This window comes from Euphorbia lathyris, chromosome 4 (assembly GCF_963576675.1).
Source record: "Euphorbia lathyris chromosome 4, ddEupLath1.1, whole genome shotgun sequence".
In the NCBI taxonomy this organism is placed as follows: domain Eukaryota; kingdom Viridiplantae; phylum Streptophyta; class Magnoliopsida; order Malpighiales; family Euphorbiaceae; genus Euphorbia; species Euphorbia lathyris.
In genome coordinates, this window is record NC_088913.1 from 27,996,602 (window position 1) to 28,018,484 (window position 21,883).

Below are 21,883 nucleotides of genomic sequence, written 5' to 3' on the forward strand. Positions count from 1 at the left end.
ATGCAGAGTTATTGAAGTGTAGAGTGTATTAAATTTTATTTAAATAGAACGAGTCAATTTAAGATCAAATGGTATATGGCTAAACTGTAGAGTTATTGAAGTGTAAAGTCTATTTTCATATTGTATTAAATTTTATGTAAATAGAATGAGTCAATTTATATTGGAATAAGGGTCCTAATGTTTTTTTTTTCAAAAAAAAAAAGGGTCCTAATGTTTTATGGAACTGGAAATTTAGGTTTAATATACAAAATGATGCAAATTTAAATTTAACGTTAAAAAATCAATTTTAATTATATGTTATTAAAATTTGAAAATATTAGTTATTTAACTATTACATTATTAATTAAAAAAAAACTATCACATTAAATATTCTAAATAAGTTTGTTGATAAATTGAAGTAGTTTCTTCCATTTTCTATTAGCTATTTGTAACTATAACACAGTAAATATTTTAGATATTTTAATAATTTTTTTTATTAATCTATATGTTACATACCTGTTATTATTTGACATGTTTTTTTTAATAATATTCGGTTACCAATATTATTTGATTCGATTTGATTATGAAAATAGGACAAACTTCAATTCAGTTAGTAATTGAAGCGAATCGATGTTCACCCCTAACAACAACTACATACATATGTGCCACCGCTAATACATCTTAAGCCACATATTAGGCTTAATGCATATATACACACCTAAACTTGGTAAGTTTTGCCTAATGGTACCTTAAACTTTTAAAATAATCTATTGCACACTTATAGTTGGTTTTAAAAATCTATCGCACACCTATAGTCGCCTTTAAACTTGACAAGTTTTGCCTAATGGTACCCTGAACTTTTAAAATAACCTATTACACACCTATAGTTGGTTTTAAAAACCTATCACACACCTATAGTTGGCTCATTCGGACCTCATACATACAAAATTGCTGATCTTTTGTCTTTGACGGATGAGGTGGCATACCGAATGAACTCACGCGCTTTTCTTTTTTTCTATAACACGCATACCACCTCGTTCGTTAAAGACGAAATATCAACGATTTTGTGTGTAGGAGGTCCAAATGAGCCAACTATAGATGTGTAATAAATTTTTAAAGCCAACTATAGGTGTATGATAAGTTTAAAATCGACTACAAGTGTGTGATAGGTTATTTTAAAAGTTCAGAGTGCCAATAGTCAAAACGTGTCAAGTTCAAAAGTGTAAATATGCATTAAGCCCCGCATATTAAAAAAAAAATAGTTACATTTTGTTGGATGTGATATTTAATTAATTTATATTCAATTGTCTTCTACATTAGATCAATATTTTAATGAGTTTTTATGTACAAATTGGAAATGACTTTATTATAATCAAATATGATATTTAATAATTTTACTAAAAAAATTAGAGTTTAGTGAACTAGTAATATCTAAGTGAGGAGGGATATAGGTCCGCAGACTAGTGAGGAGGGATATAGGTCCGCAGACTAATTAAGACCAAAAATCCTATCCCCCGGGTCCATCCAAGAGGCGAGCGCAACAAAGATTATACATAAAGGTACGTTAGTCTATAATCCTTCACCCAACTCTAATAATTAGGAGGACTTCAGTAGTGATTCTCTCTCTAGCTCACATTAGTTATTTGTTTCTGTTACAACTTTTCGTTCACATGAGCCGATCTCGGTGTAAGAAGAGAACGATAGAAAGATAACGACAAAAGGATATCAACAGGAAATCCCATAATTATATTACGAAGTTTTATAAATTTTGTTTTAAAAAAAAGGTTTTATAAATTTAAAAGATATTGATAAGTTTCCTTACCAAAACAATTAATATGTAAGTTTGAATTTTGAGAGGAGATTTTTTAAGGGTGTTGTTATATTCAACCCCAATTTTCCACTCCAGCCTTGTGAAAGGACAAAAATGCCCTTTCATGGGTTTTGGGGGTGAAAAACCTATTTTTTTGCCTTCCCGATACGCGGACGTATGGCTATCACGCCTCACTGTGTGGTCGGGCGTGATAGCCATACGCCGCACCGTGTGGTCGGGCGTGATAGCCACACGCCCGACCACACGGTGAGGCGTGATAGCCATACGCCCGACCGCACGGTGAGGAGTGATAGCCACACGCCTGCGTGTCGGGAAGGCAAAAAAAATTAGTCCGTTAATCCAATTAAACCTGTAAATACCTGTTACCTGCTCAAACTACACAATTGTACTTAAAACCTATAAATACCATACAATTTTAACTAAAATCAGTAACAATAATATAAGTTCATGAATAAATATTATTAATTAAAACACATAAACTAGTATACATCAGTCAATGTAATCTAGTCCAAGCCGCTCTCCTTTCAGCGTATATATTGTCCAAGTGACGAACACTCGGATCACAAAATGTATGCCATTGGGTAACAATGGGAGGCACTGGAAATTCAGGTCTTAAATAAAGATGTATGTAGTGTTCATAACTCTCCAAATGACAAATCACAATCTCTCGCTCCGGTGGTCTTCCATCATCCGAACGCATCGACAGTATAATGCAACATCCTAACTATGGTGTAGTAAAAAGGAATATCACTATATTCAATACAGATACAGCAGCATATAAGTCATCCGGACTCACCATCCAGTGGGAGTGACTACACCCCGCTCCTGCCCATCTAATACGAGTGAGGGCAGCATCTACTCCGTTCCAGAACACTGGCGCATACAGATCACGGTGTGCCCGCGCCTCATTCTCTATAAACACTCTAATCAGCTTCCACTCCTCTTGATTATTTGTGATGGCATCGGCTAAAACACGAAATCCACAGTTACCATCTGCTACAACATCATGGTATCCAGTAATAAATGGTACGATGAGTCCTTGAACCCGGTGTAAATGGTGGTAAGCGGCAATATCCGCATCAAATCCGGCTGAAAATATGAATATATGAAGTTCGTGAGCGATAATCTATTTACTTTAACATTAACATATATATTACGAAAATAAAATATACCCGGCATCTCGTTGTTATGTACAAATGAGGATGAGGTTCGGCCTCGACTACAACTACTCTTCAAAGTAGAGGACCGTGCATGACCTCGTAGTCCCTGACTGTACTCTCATACACTCGGATTCTGCTTCGTTGATGAATTCCCCTTTAGTCTACCCCTAATAGTGTCTTTGACCTCAGGTCCTTTGTAGCTACTTTGATCCGGGTTAATTTGATCATGAATGTACATCGATATGCTACGCACCATTGAAGGATCTAATTTTTCAACCTTTTCTACAAGAGAGTGAAAAAACCGGTGATCCTAACACCCACATATAACTTCCCTCATTTTCATCCTTCATGATTGCATAGGCAATCAAGAAGTTCTTTTTTGAAGGCTTCATTCCAATGATCTCAAAGAATGACATTTTATACTTGTTTGTTTTATATGTTGAATCCATCGATGTAGGATGTGCCATAAATAGGTGAGTCACAACATTGCTGCCCGACGCCGCTTGTGTCCAATGTATGTATTCCTTATCTATAGCAAGCCGATAAAACTGACTGATTACATCTCGACCCTCAAAGTTCTCAGTCCTTATTTTTTCCCTGTAGTTATAAACATGTCTTTGTGTCGGACAATCCTCCGGATATTTTTCTTTAATTGCAGCAAAAATAGCACAAGGCTTAGCTTGAGCTGCACTCATTTGACGAACAATTTTTTTGGAACCGGGACTTAGTCCGCTCATCTATCTGTAGCCCTGATGATATACAACCATGTGATGATTGTGCTGTCCCCTATCTCCAGTAATCCCATTCACCATCCTACCCCCTAATTCAGCGATTTCCAAAACTTTTATCTGGAATTTGCAACCACATTATTTTGTTTTTGTATTCCTTCGTAGTACGTCCTCCATATCCATATCCTTTTTCCTTCGTGTATTCTTAATACCATGGACACACTTAACCAATATCCATCTTGACTTGCCCCCTGTCTTATGCGACGATGTGTTTAACTCGAAACCGATCTCAATTGCCGTTTGTTTTGCCCAGTTAACAGTTTCATGATATGTTTGAAACGTTTGTTCGGGAAAAAATTGCGCACTGTAATCAACGCCGTTCCTGCCAAAATCTTCTAACAGAACCTCCTGCAAATGATAAATAACGAGCATTAGATTGCATTACGGGCGATTTCATCAATTTTTCCGTACCTGAACCCTAAAATCCAAAATTCAGAGCCATGGGGCATGTGAGTATTACGCTCCACCACATGGTGGGGCGTATGAATATCACGTCCCACCACATGGTGGGGCGTATGGCTATCACGCCCGACCACATGGTCGGACGTGATGTTCACACGTCCCACCATGTGGTGGGGCGTAATACTCATACGCGCGAGGGCTAAATTCCGAATTTTTTCAAAAATTAAAACAAAAATCATAGTAGGTTCAATCAGAAAAATACCTCCACTTTAGCGATTTGGTCATTCTCGTCTCTTTCCGATGATAACGGATTGCTCGCCATGAACTGTGTAATCTTTGATTTCGGGAAAAAATGCCTTTGGGAGAGTTTGAGAGAGTTTAGGGATTTCAATTTTGGGCTAAAGGGCAGAAACGTCTTTTTCCGGGGCTGAAGGTGGGAAAATGGGGCTGGATATAATAATCCACTTTTTTTCAGGGTTTAATTATATTTCATTATTTTGTTGGGGGAAAATTACAAAACTAGGTCAAATGGGAGGCCCATTTACATATTTAACCCATTTACTCAACCTATTACATATCTAGACTCATTTTGTGTGACTTTCCAAAAATACCCCCAATATTTACGCGCGGCTCGCCCCATCCCGTCTGACTTCGCATATTCCATACTATGCGAAGTCTGCGAAGTAAATGTTTGGGTTTGCTTGATGAATTTAGTTCGCATATGCGAAGCCTGGATGTGTTTTGAAGCTAATTCGCGAAGTAGTATATAACAAAAAAGGGCAAACAACAACGGATTATAACATTCAAATCATAACATTATCAAAATTTACAAAAAGATTGCCACAATAACAACATTCAAATCATAACATTATCAAAATTTACAACAAGATTGCCACAATAACTAATCTGGTACCAATTTTGAAACGAAGATTACTCATCCGCTTTAAAATTGGCACCGGATTAAGTTAGGTCCACTTTGAAGATTGGCACCATAGGATGGACGTGTCCCATGGTGCACCCCGAGATTGACACAATCTCTCCTAACGAATCATTTCAGGAGTGAATGTGTCAATCTTGGGGAAGTTCATCCCTATACAGGAAGGAAAATCATCTTCCCTGCAGCCCAGTACGCCGCCTTCCAGAAAGGGATGTTACGTATTCAACCATCTACAGAAAAAATTAACCGTGTTAGTTATGAAAAAGGACGATTTTGGATTCGCGAAATGAAAATTAGCGAAGCATGCGAATGTAAATGTGCATGGGAAGAGGTGATTTTACTTCGCATAACGATTCTTTCGCGAAGTCTGCGAGGTTTGAAATGTGACTATCTACGTCGCATATCGATGCTTTCGCGAAGTCTGCGAGGTCTGAAACGTAAGGATCTATTCGCAGACTTCGCGAACTAATAGATTCGCGAGGTAGATCCATACGTTTCAGACTCTTTCTCTTCGCAGAACGTCGCGAATTCATCGATTCGCGAAGTAGATCATCAAGTTTCAGACTCGTTTTCTTCGCAGATCTCCGCGAATTCATCGACTACGCGAAGTGAATTCATGGAAAACGCAGGAAAAACAGCAGATACTTACATTTTTCGCTCCTAACAGTATGATAAACTGGGAAGAACGACGGAAATAACGTAGAATAACCATTTCTGGAATGGTAACAAGAAGAAAGAAACCAATTAACGAACAGGAAGATGAAGAACCATGGCTTCGTTTTCTAGGGTGAGGAAGTTGCAGAATCAAGAGATGAAAAGAGAACTTCATTGTGATTTGGAAACATGGTGCAGATTTCATGCAATTTAAAGGCAAATAGGAAGATCAAAAGTCTTCAAATCATTAATGGAGGAGCCAAACCGTTTTCGCGCACCAAGGAGAACAGGGGAGAGAAACCGATAGAGTGAGGGGAAGTGGGAAGGGTAGGGGTATTACGGGAAAGTCACACAAAATGAGTCTAGATATGTAATAGGTTTGAGTAAATGGGTTAAATATGTAAATGGGCCTCCCATTTGACCTAGTTTTGTAATTTTCCTTTTTGTTGGACATAATGATTTCACATTAGTAAAAGTTAGTGAAACCTCAATAAAATAAAAATCTTCGAGTTTAAATTCTAATCTGTCTATTAAACTCTAATTGGAAAAAAAGAAAAAATCATTTACAATTCTTCTCTCACCTATATGATTCTATCCAAGCAAAACTTAAAGGGTGTCTCAAACCGATTAATAATACCAAATAAAATAAAATAAAATAATGCATTGAGATGGAAGATTGACCAGAAGCCATATAAAAGAGTGAAAAAGCAAACGGCAAAGCTTGAGAATTCAGATAAGATATTATTGATTGAGAGAGAGAGATTTTTCGAAGAGAAAAGAAAAAATCATGAATGTAGATGAAGAGGTGCAGAGACTCAGAGAAGAGATCCAGAGATTAGGCAAGATCCAACCCGATGGATCCTGTAAGGTCAATTTCTATTACTACACATTTTCATTTGATTATTAGTTTTAGGATTCAGATCGAGATTTAATTAGGAACATATGTCTGCAAAATGAAAATGGGATATTATGTGTTCTTTTCTCCATTTTTATGAGCGAAAGTTGCAGAATATCAAGTTTAAAATCGGTCTTTTTGAGGTTAAAATTCTAGACGTGATTACTGATGTGAGCAAGCGTGAATTATTGAGCGATGATGCGATTTGATATCAATTTTTCCAAAAAAAATAAATTCTGCATGTGTTTGGGCGAATGTTGATTTCAACGAATTGCTATCCTTGCTAGGAGTTCGATTATGCAAATACAACATAGCTGGGAGCTACTAAACTTAAATTTCTAATGGCAAGAAAACAATGAACAATAAGACAATTAGAAACAAACACTAGAAAGAGAGAGGTATTTATCAATTACAATTGTCAATCATGCATTAAGTTATACTGATTTTGCAAATCTCTCTGTTTTTTAATTTCTATTAAGTATTAAAGTTATAATTAATTAAAGGCTAAAAGCATTTTGAGACCCTTAATGACAAACATTAAGTCCAATCGAACTCGATTAGAAGTGTTTCCTCTATTTCGTTTGCATATACATAAAGAGTTGAAAAACAATTTTTTTTTTTTTTTATAATGATATGACTAAGAAATTGAAGAACTTCATTTTGAATTGTAAATTTCCAATTCATACGAAATAAGTCATTTGTCTCTTTTTTCTTTCGAATCTGATATTCGCAATTATCTGTCTTGTTAATAAAAAAACTCAATGTGTACAATAAGAATTAGATGCAATTATAGTTAAATTCAGTGTCAAGTTAAAAATCAAGGGCTTACTAAACAATTCATCATCATAGAGTTTCTTGCCCAGGCATACTATGTTCAAATCAACTAGCCATTATGACAACTTAGAGCAGCCTTTAGACATGATTTTAGAGCAGTCAACAAACCATTTGTTTGAAAAGCAATTAATTAGTGTTGATTTTCTGCTTTAATAGGATGCATTCTACAAAAAGATATTAACTTTGGAGTAAGATTTTGATTACATTGGAAGAAATCTTCTTACATACAGTTATGCAGAGGACTTGCAGAGTGGAATTTAAATTGTAGCTGGTTAAAACAAGGAATGGATACTTTTATATTCATCTTCGATTTTCCCTTCTAGACTAGTCAACTTTGGCAATATTTATTCCATGTTATTTTGGAAATTTAAGAGTCAGATACAAGGCATCGGAACAAACAATATACATAATAATTTATTTGCAAGAGGAATTAACAGAAGTGTACACAATCAATAGTATCAATTTGAAAACTGTAAAACCTTAGGTGCTCAAGTCAAACCAGCAATCGTAGAGATACCTTAGTGTGAAAAAGAACAAAAAAAATGCCACTTCTTTGCATCCGTCCCTGTTTTTCTTCGGTAAAGAACCCTCTACTACAAAGAAGTCTCCACAGCAGTAAATCTGGTTCAAGTTACCTTAGCTCCACAGCAGTCAATCTGGTTCAAGTTACCTTAGTGTGCTATATGAAGTGATTATCTATTTCAGCCTGTAGCATACAATTTACTTAACCTTTCTACCATTTCCCAAAAGAAGGATTTGAACCTATGACCAGTCAGTTAAAAGTCAACCAGTTAACAGTTCAATTCCTGTTCTCAACCCATGATATATGAGCTCAAAGTTTCCTTAATAACTTTCAGAACTTCTTTGTAGTAGTGTCTCCGTTCCATGCCTCATTTTATAGAGAACCTCAAAGTGGCTCTATTCCATTATATCCCTTTTCCAGAAACAGTTGAGTGGCAAATCTTTTATTAACATGTGGTTAAGAAAATAAAAAAAGGAATGTTGTAAGGCTGCAGCGGCACCTCACATCTTCAACTTCTCTTTGTTCCCTTCACAGACTTCAACAATAGATGTGTTTAGGGGTTCACCTCAAACTATTATACGTTTATTAACCTTTAGTTGTCCCTCGTTTTTGTCAGGCATAATCTCACTTAGAAGGTCAATAACAAAGGTGGAAGATATATATACCTTTAATCCTGGATATCAATAACAATTTGTTGCATCCCAAATCACCTCGTGAATAAAACTGCAAGTAGCTCATAAAACAACTAACTCCTTTGTCAGCACTATGCTCATAAAAACAATAAGGCTCTATTTTTTTTTGACTGAAATTAAGTAAACTAAACTGAATGTTATTGAACGGAACTGAAATAATAATATAATTCTTTAAGAATAGCAACAATTAAAATAAAAAGCTTATAAAAATAATAATGGTTCTAATAATAATAATAATAATAAATAATTACCAAATAATAATATAATTCTTTAAATTACTGAAGTGATCTGAATACTACTGAATTGAAGTGAAATTACTAATACTGAAATTAAGTAACAAAGAAAAGCCTAACTTTTTTGTCAGCACAAACAATTTTAGAAATGTATCTTATACGTGGGAGAAACCATGCCAATTTCGTAAAAGTACATCAAAATAATAGTTTCACATTTTGGCATTTTCCTAGTTTTGACTCTTGTTTACTGTTTCTCTAAGTTTACTCCACATACCCTTTTTTTTACCCTCTAATATTCAATTTATGCTTGACAAAATTATCTAATTCATTTTCCATATTCCCTACCTAAGAATTAATGCAATTGCACACACACTAGACATTAGGTTATATCTTTTTCCTCTCTTTTTGTTGAGCAGATGATTAACCCCGAGCAAAGACCTAATGAGTCATGTAGGAAAGACGTAGTTAATTAAACTTCTAATTTTTTCACCATTGGACGGCAACTGGAACTAGAATATAATGCATGTTAACATGTTTCATCTAACTAAGGCCCCGTTTGATAACAATAAAAATCACTTAAATTAATAAATTAAGCACTTATTTAATTTAAGCGTGTTTGATAATAGCTTTTTATTAACCACTTAAATTATTCAATTAAGCTACATGTCACTTATTTTGATAAGTCAAAACATTTAACTTAAAATTTAACACTTAAAATTCAGTACTTATTTTTTCAGTACTTAATTTTCAGTTTTATCAAACGATATCTAAGACATAAAAAAATCAAGAGTAGAAAATTTAATACCATCAATGTAATAGTTATAGGAAGATGTGAAAGATTTCTTTGCACATGTACCTATGTTAACTATTGCTTGTTCACTAAAACAAAAATTAGTATATTATACTTCTGTTATTGAACACCAAGATTTTCTTCTTTCTTACAGGTCACATTTGGTGTGCTGTTTAACGATGATAGATGTGCAAACATATTTGAGGCACTGGTCGGAACTCTAAGAGCAGCAAAGAAACGTAAGATTCTTATGTATGATGGAGAGCTACTGCTGCAGGGTGTGCATGATAATGTGGAAATCATTCTTAAGCCATCATCTCAACCAGAATCTGGTGCAAGTGCAACGGCAGACTCAGCAGCGAAGAGTTAAAAAGGGGCAAAGAGTTCAAAAGGGTTTGTAGTTTCCCCTTCGCCGTTCAAGTGCTTGTTCTATTATCAGTTGCTTTTAATGACACTATACAATTAAATGTTGTGCTTGAGAGTTTGTTTTACTTGCAATGCATCTGGATTCTGGGAGTATCCTCTGCGGACTTCTGCAGGAGTTTGAGAGGATAGATAAGGCCAAAAACTGTTGTCCATTGAACTTGCATTTGTAATTGGCAATTTGCTTATATATTTTCTTCCTTTTATTTCCTATAAAATTTATGAGCTTGTTTATTGTCTTTTTGTTTCTTTTTCGACAAACTAGCTCGCTGCTCCAGATAACGAGTTGGTCACGATGACATTTTGGATTGTGTTAGACTTCAAGGTGTTGATCAATAACATTTTCACATGGCTTAAAAAGAATTATCCATTGGGTTTGTCACGGCTAACTCCCATTTACTCTTAAAAATGCTCAAGTGACTAAACCAACTTTTCTGCTGTTATTTCACTGCTGTGATTTTATTGGATTAAGTGTCAATTTGACCCTCGATATGGAGGCACAAAGCCAAATCTGAACATTCTGACTATCATTATTGAAAAAAAATAGTCAATCTGATCTCAGAGGAAAGAAAAGAATCAAGTTTGTTCTTTAAGTGAATATGTGAGACGAATTTGCCTTTTCACCCTTTGTTTGGATGAAGCATTAATAATGTAATAACATGTGATAAGTTGTGTTGTAAAATATTCTAATTGATTTTTTATACCTTATTATGTTTAAGATGATGATAAGGCAAAACCATGATTTAACAATATTGCTCTTTGTAGACATTTTATTACCCATATGAATTTTATATGAATTTTGTATTAGGCATAGCCTTGTCTAAGGATTTATTCATTACTTTTATTGTTGTACTTGCAATTTTCTTAACAATGAAATGATGTACTTTTTTTATCAAATAAATAAATATTGCTGTGTTTATTTTGAAGGTATTAGATGGTAATATTATAATAAGGTTGTATTAATAGGGTTTCTGACCCTGTTATATTTTAAATAATGTTTTGTTAAATTTGTTTTTTTTTTAAGATTTTAATTTAATAGAACATGAGTAGAATAAAACATAAATAAATTATAATAAAGTCACAAGGATATAAAACTGAAAACGCAAAATCCAAAACTACCTTAATACCCCTAGTTTGAGGTGTTCAAGTATAGAGCAAAATCATGGTTTTAACATGAAATAACCATCCGAACTCGTGCTCTTTGAATTACAATTGTTTCCAAACATGAAACGGTTCAACTATACCATCCTTTATGAAATCCCAATCCGAACACATTATAAGTAAAAAGCCAAGACCACATTTATAGCAAAACTGGCCAAGAATAACAATAGAAGAATTAGGGCTAAATTGATCATTATTTAGAATTTATATACTAATTTAGTTCCCGTCTCCACTTCAAAAGCCAAGCCAAATTAGTATTTAATCTATTCTGATGAGTTTAGCCCAAATGGAAGATAATTTATCAACTCAGTCCCCAAGTTGGTAAAACTCGACAAATTATCACAAATTTGACAAACTTTTTGGTATTAAAATTGATTGCTTTTGGACTAATTTGTCAATCTTTGCCAACTTCAAGGCTAAGTTGATACCTAATCTTCGATTTGGGCTAAACCAGCCTTGTCTACCAACTTCATGCCCCATTTTGACTCTTAATTCCAGACAACATATCTAGTACCTAAACGAGTTGTCTATAGGCTTCTGAAATTCAAACTACTAAACAACCACCCGTCCAAAGTTGTCCCTTATAAAATTCTAGCTATGTACATATCTTTCAAGTTTCAACAAGATTCAGAACACCAAAGTCACTCTAACCTTGAATTCCAAAAGCCTCTAGACGAATCATCTGTTTTTTTTTCTCGAATTCTAAATGAACGGCCAAAATATACGTTTTTAGAACATTAAGAATGGGATCAGTTATGTTGAAAAAATTCTCAAGGGCTAAAAATAATACTAGGAAGGAACTGTTGTTGGGATTTTCCCCCTTGATAATAATAGTTCTAAGCTTTGGAGAAAAATAGTTCCATATGCCAATTCTTGTCTTCAACATGCCAAACATGTAGTCCTTGTAGAAATTTTGGACTATTCACCATGATCAATAATGTTGTCTTGATCATCATCAAGTACTAAAATGTTTAGTTTAAGGGTCTTATGAGTGGGTGGATCCTTGCGCTTGTTTAGTTTAATAATGTCTATCAACTGAAACAGAATGGTCATAAAGCATAGCCTACAAACTATCAGAATATGCATACTCGAACAACTACAACCTAGGATTTCAGACCTCAACTATACTGTATATGCTGACAAGTTTTACAACCGTACGATGAGAATGGATATTCTCATGGGATGATTGTGACTCATGAACAGTGCTTCGTGGAGTAACACTGAGACTTAAATAGTATGTATATCTGAATCTTAAACCAGTCCTTCAGATTCGTAAGGTCTATCACATGTTTGACAAATGCAAAATCAAAAGAGCATAAACTACATTTGATATACCAGCTAGAAGATTCTTAATCGCTGGCGTGCCCGCAGACAAAACCCATCTCAACATGACACTAAAGCTAGAAAAATTGGTGCCTTTCAGACTCAAGAGTTTGTCAAGAAATATAACTTGAACAGATTTTCTTTCTGTAATATTACCAGCCCAAGAAGATTTCTTTTCTCTCTGTGGTAACAGCTGCAGTTTGAGTCCAGTTCCAAAATTTCCTAAATCTTTTAGGCTATGTTTTCTAGTATCTGGGCTGATTGGTTTGAAAGTCCAACATGTGTAGGCATTAGTTTCGAACTCTAAAAAAGCAGTATGCAAACGTGAAACAACTGCTCAAGGTGTATAAAATGTACTAAAGTTCACTTAAACAGTACCTACCACCAGTATAACAAACAGCAACAATTTTGAAAAGAGTTTAAGTACTGTTATTTTGACTATCCAGATCACGCTCAGCAACCCAGAATGCTGCTTGATTTCATTGTTATTGTTTGATCAAGAAAAGTTTCCTGTCTACAACACTTGCATCCTTACCATCAAATATAGTCTCAGTATTTCTTACTCAACAATAATTTCAGAATTTAAGCAACTTCACCTCAAGTAAGCCATAGAAGTACATTTAATCAGTATTGCAGGTTTAAGGACAAGTTGCAGTTAAATCATAAAAAAAATTTGAAGTTCAGTAATTTTTTGTTGCATTCTATTTCATTATACAGTGTTTCTTTATAAACAAAACCAGATGTTAAACAGCATATTTTAAACTTTGGAGGTAGTCACACTTCAATTATATCAAACTTGAATTTATGTTCATTTTCTCATATATATATTTCCGAACAAGTAATAAACATTAAGTTTCTAAGTAACAGTAACACATATACAAAAATATATGTATTTTCTTTCCATTGCTTAGTTTTCTGTCTGTATGGTTGTCATATATTTCAACAGAAACTTGGAGGAGATTTTATTAGATTAAATGATTATGCTAACTGTACAGGTCTCCAGTTGCTTCCATCATAATGTCACAAAGCAGTATGCACATATTATTATCATGTTCTCTTCCAGGACCATAAACATTTTTGTATGATTCTTTTTCTGTCTGGGTTCAAGTATAAACTTCACCTTCTGATTCATGTATGAATCAATTTGAATTTGATGTTTAATGAGGTGTGCATAAGATTATGAAAAATATAATGTTGTTGTAATACTTCAGCTTTTGCCAAACCAGGGAAATGGTACGATGGCAAGAACTAGAACAAGAAGACAAATGGTTATGAAAAAATTCACTGAATACTAAAAATCAGAGATGTTCATTAAACAGGAATCCTATGTTTTTAAAGGACAAAGTTGAAATTAATAGTAGGCACAAAATAGTACACAGAATTCGGCAAAAAGAAAGACTAACTAGTGTGAAACTAAACATTCAAACATGTTTTTTAAGTCATGTTTGTCCAGTGAGGATAAATGCTTGAAGGAGACTTTGAGCTGCTTGAGTTTCATCGGGTGTCCCAGATATAACAACAGTCCTGTCAGTTGTTCCTAGACGAGGTTCATGCACTATAACTTTGGCACCTGAGATCTGATTAAGGAGCATCAGATTATGAGCTGATTTTGACTTTATAATAGATTGATATTGAGTAAGTTGGTTTAAGTCTCTAAACAGTTATCTAAAAAAGTTGTTCTTTGGTATATTCCGAACAAGATGAATCACAGTTCAATTACATGTAAAGTTTCATAAATCCTTCTCATTTAAAAGACACATTTCTAATGCTTAAAGTCCATCAACAAAAGGCTTAGTTTCTGAATATTCTCATCACAACGAGTTCCTAAGTTCTCGTTCCATTTTACATTCTAGGAAAAGCCACAATTACAATTCATTGTTTTCAATTAGTTTACTCTTTTAGTTGATGTACTTCCAGGTATTCATATTGCAAAACTTAATGAAATTAAAATTATATCACTCAGTTTTGGGGATTTTCAACAAATTTGTAGGTGTGAGGTTTGTTTCATATGCATAGCAACGTTTGGTATTAGAGTTGTATGATACTTAATATGGTTGGACATAAAGTTTATCAGTTTTAAATGGCTTGGGGATTTAACCTATGAAGCACGGAAACTCTTCGTGACATGCGTTTCCCCGTTTCCGGCAGATGTGGGAAAAGGAAACTCTCGGAAACTGATACGAAACGTTTCCGGGCACGTTTCCGTAATTATCCAAAATATGAAACGCATCTCTCAATTTTTAAACCGTTTTCCCTGCCTATTTCAATTAAAATTTTGGAAATTAAAACTTTCTATTTTGCAATGCCTATTCAATCTAATATTAGAAAAATTGAAACTTCCTATTTGGGAGATAATTCCTTCCTTGTATCCTTCAAGTTAAAGAACTTACACATATTTTTTTCTCCTATAATCTTTGTCTCTTGAATATTTGATTGAGCTTGGACTTTCTTCCTCTTTTTCTTCAATCTTGTTTTTTCTAATGTATTATTATATTTTTAATATTTATAAATACACCCCTATATTTTAAATATTTACACGTTTCCCCCACGTTTCCTTTTCATGTGTTTTTCAAAAATCACGTTTCCAGTATCCGTTTCCGTTTCAGTTTCCGTATCCGTTTCCGTGCAACATAGGATTTAACAAGGGAATCAGATAGTGTGTTTCTAATTTTACTTGAAAATTTGGCATGCATAAAGCAAGGGTGTTTCATGTTTATATGTTAAAAAAAAAAAAACTGAAGCAGTGCGAATAACTTTGCCACAAATTATTAGATTCATTATCTCTTTGCTTTAATATATAATTATTACTGCAAATAACTATACCTCAAGTTATTAAGTTAATCATCTCTTTGCTTTCAGATATAATTATTGTAATAATGCATCTATAAGTTATCAGAATTCGCAATATAGAAGATTGTGGCAAATTCTAAAGTAGGCAGTTTCCAAAAACTTTGAATGACAATCACAACCGTTTGAATTCGTGTGTTTCTTAAATATATCCTACAACTAAATGGCCCATAACATCTAAAAGGAGAAAATAAAGATGAAACAGGAACTCTGACAACAAAAAGTTGAGCTTCATCCCTGAAACAGCAAGCCTGCCGAAGATAAAGACACTGTTTCTTTGACCAAAATAATTTGACAAAAAAGAACCGAAACCCATATTTTTCCTCTGCCAAAGATCTACTCTAAATGGCTAAATTTTCTATAACTTTTTGTACCAGAATAAAGGAAAAATAACAATAAGATATAGTAAAAAATCAACAGACAACTGTTGTAGCCATGTGTCAAGGAAACTATCAACTCACATTTATTAACTTGTTGAGTTATCAATACAACGAAGTTTGAACAAAAACTATGAGAATATATAAGGAAATAAATAGGTACCTGTCTCAAACGTGCCAGATTGTTACCATTTTCCCCATATACTAAGCTAATAACATTTTCAGGAACTACAATCTCCACAGTTGTATTTGTCACAATAGCGGATTTCCTTCCACTGCAAAACCAGAAATGGAATTGCTCATCAGTTCATAATATTCAACTGATCCTTTTCAAGTGACACTAAAGAATATCACATCATGTTCAAATGTTAGCGATGACTTTGCAGCTTCCTTTTTAAAATTAATTGAGAATTGCTGCCATAAATTCCAGAGGAACGAGATTTTTTTTGGGTCCTTTCTTCAATACTTTTTATGTACTCCATGGACATGAGAAGAATTATCCACCCAAACTCACCAATCGTAGTTGGTGCAGTTTCTTAATGGGTTATCTAGTTTGCTCAAAATGGCTATAAATTGATATCAGTTTCATAATAGTATTATAATACCATTTCAAACTGTAACATAGACAGTTTTAGTAACTTCACTAATCCCATCTATGCTGTATTAAGTTCCCAACAGATAATGCAAAAGAATAAAATTATAAAGCAGCAACATAAAACACCTTAAAGAAAGAATGAAAGACTCACAAGTCAAACTGTGCAATTCCCTCAAAACTTCTAAAATACCTCAAGCTTGAAACAATGCTCAAACAATTGCCCAAAAAAAGGGGCATATGTTTTGGACACGTATCAAGCACACAGACAAAGTAAACGCAAAAGGTGGTTAGTAGACAAAATATCAGAGAGTTGGGTCACGCTGAAGAAGGGAACACACTATGGTGACTCCCAGCTTACGAAGTTGTATATTAAGTAGAACAGAGTTGGTCATGCAGGAAGTTGTATATTAAGTAGATCAAAGTTGGTCAAGCAGGAGATAGCGGGTTCATCAAAAGACAAATCTGAGTTTTTTACAGCTAGGCCTTTCTACCTAGATCACCATCCAGTCCTGTTCTGAGGTTACTAAAATATCCAATGTATTACTGACCTCCCAAGTTCTAGACCGCCTTTATAAGAAGCCAATCCTCTGCTACTGTCTGCAGTATTCCTTGGATTTCCTCCAGGAATTGTCTGCAATAAATGCCATCAGTAGAACTGAGTGAGCAATAGAAGCTAAATAATGACAAATGAGAAATCAAGATTTTACCTGTGATGCCCATGACCTTGGTGAAGGAGGGAGATCTAATCCATAGGAGAGTCCAAGATGATCCATACCCTGAGCAAGAGTAGTATTTCGATTTAGGCTATGCGGAGAACCAACTGATGAGTGCAAATTCAGGGGAACAGGAACCCTCAATGGCTCCTTCAATCCATTCCTTGAAGGAAATGGATCTCTGGAGGCATCTCTTGATGGATCTCTGAAGGCGTCTCTTGATGGATCTCTGAAGGCGTCTCTTGATGGATCTCTGAAGGCGTCTCTTGATGGATCTCTAAAGGCGTCTCTTGATGGATCTCTAAAGGCATCTCTTGATGGATCTCTAAAGGCGTCTCTTGATGGATCTCTAAATGTATCCCTTGATGGATCTCTAAATGGATCCCTTGATGGATCTCTAAAGGCTTCCCTTGATGGATCTCTAAAGGCATCCCTTGATGGGTCTCTAAAGGCATCCCTTGATGGGTCTCTAAAGGCATCTCTTGATGGATCTCTAAAGGTATCACCCAAGGTATCTCTCACAGGATCCCTCAACGCATCCCTGAATGGATCCCTTAATGTATCCCTCAGTGGTTCTCTAAATCTTCCATAAGGGCTATTCTCAGTTATTACAGAAGTAATCTTCGTTCCAGGAGTACTCAATGTACTGGAGAAAAAGTTATCTCGAAGTCTGCCAGTTATATGGTATATTGCATCCTTCACATTCATAAAATCTCCTGAAATCTGTTAAGCATGCCAAAAAAATAAATATAGACAAAAGAAGGAAAGCATGTGAAATAAAAGACAGAAGAGGAAGAGACGAAAATAGAGCAGCACCACAGAGTTTTAAGTATTAAGTTTCGCTTTATCTGTTATCTATATATCTAGGAGTTCAAAAACAAATATTGAAAAAGAGAGTTCTTTTATTGCCACCGTGATAGAGAACAGACGAGCAAGGCTCTCTCAAACAGGTAATCCAAATAGAAATAAGGCAATAAAACACACAGAATCATTAGTTTGTGATATTCATTGATGAAATAGTAGAAAAGAAAGCAACATATAAGGAAGAAAACATAAACGACTCAATCCCCTTCTCTACCAAAAGATAGAGATCTCTGCACTAGGCAGCCAAACACAAATAATAACAGAATTCTCAATATCCCAACCCTCTCTCTCCTTATGTACAAATACCCCTTTTCTCATAACAAACTCTCCCCTTTAGAGCTCAGCCAAAACTAACATTTTGTTTGTCCTATTTGCCTTTTCCTTTCCTGGTCTAAACTTTCCATATCTTGGACCTGATAGGATTGGGGTCCAGAATATTAGAAATAGACCCAGAATTATTCATTCTTTTAACTAAAACATGAGTCTATTTTTGGTATGCTTCACAAATGGGGGAAAAACAATGATATTGTTATACCTGCACCACTTGATCGTTCTCTAACACGCACTTTGGGACCTGCACACTTCCTAATATTCTTATGCTAGTGCCAGTTGTCTTCCGCATTTCTGAAACTATAGTGCCTCCTTTCCCCATCAAGCAACCAACTTGGTTTGATGGTACTACAAGCCTTGCAGAAACAGGGGACCCCTTGATGCCTAAATCCAGTCCCTTCTCCACACCAGCCTCCACTGACCTCAAAAAAACCAGCACAACAGCCTTTTGTGCTGCTGAGTACTGAGATTCTGGATTCTACAAAAAAAAAAAAAAAAACACCAATAAACATATTAATACTCCATCAAATATGTCCTATCCACAATTGAACATTTAACAGATAATCATGTTCACACCTCTGATGCAGTAACAGTGATCAGGCGTTCATCACAATCATCTACAGCTGCTCCAATTGTAACAGAAGCACCTGTTTCATTCTGAAGAGCCTTGATAACGGTTCCTCCTTGTCCAATAACACCCCCAATTCTCTCATTTGTACAAAGAATTCTAAAACCCACTTCCTGCTGGAGAGACTTCGTGTCCAGGGAGGGGACCCTATCTGACTCTATTGACAAAGAATGTGGCCCTGAAGGATATCCAAAGCTACTGGTTGGCATTAGGGATACTGCAGAATTATGATGTGGGAGAGCACCCACATACATCTCAGGCAAACGTTCCTTGGAAATTGCCTCGGGAGGCCTGCTGCCATACATCCTAGCTTTATCAACTGGTTGGCAATCTTGAAGGCAGCGAGAAACAACAACAAGTGCTTTCTTTACAGCCAAAACGGTGCCCTCAATCTGAAAATATACTAACAGTTTAACAAGGAACGCAAAGCAATAATATAGTTTAAGAATTTTGGCCATATTTAAAAATTCCAATCAACTTTTGCATGCATTAATTTCAATAAAAGCTATTAGTATCAAGCAGAATGGAATGACCAAGGAATTGCTTTTCCACCTATATGAAAGCAGGATTTTGGGCATTAGAAAACCCAGCAAATGAGAAGAAATTAACATTAACTGGTTGGGAAAACATTGCAATAACCATATATTAAATTAAAACGTGAGCCCTTCAAACCAATAGTAGCATGCATACAATGCAAACACAATAGTGTTCTTAAAGATGATTCAAACACCAGCAGCAGATCTCTATTGGTGAAACTTGAAGTTCAAACACCAGCAGCAGCTCTCTACTGGTGAAACTTGAACTTCAAGCACCAAATCTGTACCAATAAAGCCTAATCCAATAACAAAAACCCAATTTTCTCAAATGAAAATCCTAAAATGCAGTTTATACCATGCCATATACCAGCTTTTTAAATTCCACATTGATCTACAGAAGCAGGCAACTGATTCATCATGCAAACAGCATAATATAAATAGCGAAAACAAATTTATTTGTATATAGAGAATCACCATAAAGTGGAGCCAAAATTAAGTAAATAAATCCAAATAAGCTAATTAAAACACAGTTCTGCACATGTAACACACACACACACACAAACACAAAAAGAAAAACTACGCAGCTCAATGTAAAAAAGTCTCACAAGCACGTAGAAAACTTCAATTCAACTTACCTCCACCATCTCCTCCGTTGGCCCAGCACAGAGAGGCAACTGATCAATTAAAACCTTGATTTTAACCCCATAATCTTTCCTTATCTTCTCAACAACCTTCCCTCCTTTCCCAATAATCGAACCTACCTGATTAGCCTCCACCAAGAGTCTACACGAAACTACCCCTCCAGCCAAATTAATCCCATCAGTCTCTGCCGCCACCTCTAAAATCCTCTCGAAAACCCTAACTAAAGCCTCCTGCGCTTTGGAAACGTCAAATTCCACATTACCGCCATCATCACTCAACACAGACACCTTGGAAACAATCGCGCTCTGACCTATAACCGTAATTACCCTGTCAGGCGACTCAATAGGAGCATCCTCAATACGGATCTTCGCGCCAGTCTGCTGTTGAAGCTGCTTGATTATGTTGCCAGACTTACCAATGACCCCACCAATTCTCGAAGCATGAGAAAGAAGACGGAAAGCCACATGCCCCGGAAGAACATGTAAGGGAGCCGGCTGAGGCTTCGATCGCTTATTGGAATATCCATTAGGATTCGGGTCGGGTATACCAGCAGCCATTGAGTACTGTATGCTTCGCTTGGCTGGGAGAAAGGTACTTCCCATATCTCTTCAAATTTCTCTGAGACGTTTCTTCCTTTTATATGTGTAGAAAAACGGTTTTTTTTTTCGTTTCAGGAATTTCTTTGTCTTCTCTACGCAGGAACGAGAGAGGAAAGAAGAAGAGACGAGGTGAAATTATGGAGGATAGAGTGCTAAAGTACGCCTGGGGTGCGAATGTGTTAGTGCGGGTGAATTTGTCTGCGCGTGAGGAATACGTTGTCTTTATGTTTGTATGAGATCGATTACTGGCCGTTGATTAAGAGTAGCAACATTTATTGACGGCCCATGATCTTTTCCTTTTTCTTTTTAGATGTCAACTAAAAGTCTTTCTTAAGTTGACTTGGGTTTTTTATTTTTATATTTACTAAAACATTTTCTTATTCAAGTAAAGTAAAAACATAAATATGCTTTTTTATCACTAAAACCATCAAAATTATACTTCAAAATAAAAATTTAAACTATCTAATATATTTTAAACATTTTTCAAAATAGAAATAAAATACATTAACTGTTTTTCTAAAAAATGACAAACTTTTATTGTAATTTATTCATTTCATTAATAACCTTCTTATACAGCTCATAAATTAACAGTTAATGTACATGACTCTTTAGAAAAAAGTTAATGCACATGAGATGAGATTTCATAAGCTTTCGATCTTCCATAATAATGAGAGAATATCAATTCATATTTGGACATGTGTATTGTAATCTAACTTAATAATTAAAATAGTAAAAGTTTTTTATAATATGTTACACATTACAAAATATATACGGAGAACTTTATTTAACATGAAAAACCAGATATTTCTAATAATTTCTGTTTTTTTTTTTAATTATTAATCTAACAAAAGGACACTTGTGAATTAAAGGGAAGTGAAATAGATATTTACTTCAATCTACAGTTTTTATATTGTTTTATTTCTATTAATATTTAATTTAATTTAACAAAGAAAATCTTATAGGTTTCTAGACGACCCATTACTTTTCAGTTACATCACTTATAAATGTGGAAACAATGTTGTTCGATCGGTTGAATCAGGTACCGGCGAGATCTTTGATTTGAGTCTGAATAGTTTTCATCAGAGAACTGGATTACACCGGTGTCAGATTGGGAATCGATATGACCC

At 35.0% G+C, this 21,883-nt stretch overlaps 2 protein-coding genes across 2 annotated transcripts; one reads left to right on the forward strand and one right to left on the reverse strand.

The window, feature by feature from the left end:
- Positions 1-6,401: 6,401 nt before the first annotated feature.
- LOC136226064 (costars family protein) lies at positions 6,402-10,375 on the forward strand. The gene is made up of 2 exons (XM_066014357.1): positions 6,402-6,619; positions 9,873-10,375. Exons 1-2 carry the CDS (start codon positions 6,539-6,541, stop codon positions 10,086-10,088), a joined length of 297 nt encoding a protein of 98 aa, XP_065870429.1. The 5' UTR covers positions 6,402-6,538; the 3' UTR covers positions 10,089-10,375.
- Positions 10,376-13,891: 3,516 nt separating this feature from the next.
- On the reverse strand, positions 13,892-20,934 carry LOC136226063 (KH domain-containing protein HEN4). Its single transcript, XM_066014356.1, has 7 exons — positions 20,151-20,934; positions 18,928-19,371; positions 18,557-18,829; positions 17,152-17,880; positions 16,993-17,075; positions 16,013-16,124; positions 13,892-14,202 (listed from the first exon to the last, which is right to left on the reverse strand). The coding sequence occupies exons 1-7, from the start codon at positions 20,757-20,759 to the stop codon at positions 14,065-14,067; spliced, it is 2,388 nt and encodes a 795-aa protein (XP_065870428.1). The 5' UTR covers positions 20,760-20,934; the 3' UTR covers positions 13,892-14,064.
- Between the last annotated feature and the right edge of the window lie 949 nt (positions 20,935-21,883).

Excerpts from the sequence above, each read along its gene's own strand:
- LOC136226064 (XM_066014357.1), top strand. The coding sequence starts at position 6,539 with ATGAATGTAGATGAAGAGGTGCAGAGACTCAGAGAAGAGATCCAGAGA. Across the intron at positions 6,620-9,872 it reads AACCCGATGGATCCTGTAAG|GTCACATTTGGTGTGCTGTT; the intron begins GTCAATTTCTAT and ends TCTTTCTTACAG.
- LOC136226063 (XM_066014356.1), bottom strand. The coding sequence starts at position 20,759 with ATGGGAAGTACCTTTCTCCCAGCCAAGCGAAGCATACAGTACTCAATG. Across the intron at positions 17,881-18,556 it reads AGAACGATCAAGTGGTGCAG|ATTTCAGGAGATTTTATGAA; the intron begins GTATAACAATAT and ends CATGCTTAACAG. Across the intron at positions 16,125-16,992 it reads GGCGGTCTAGAACTTGGGAG|TGGAAGGAAATCCGCTATTG; the intron begins GTCAGTAATACA and ends CTGGTTTTGCAG.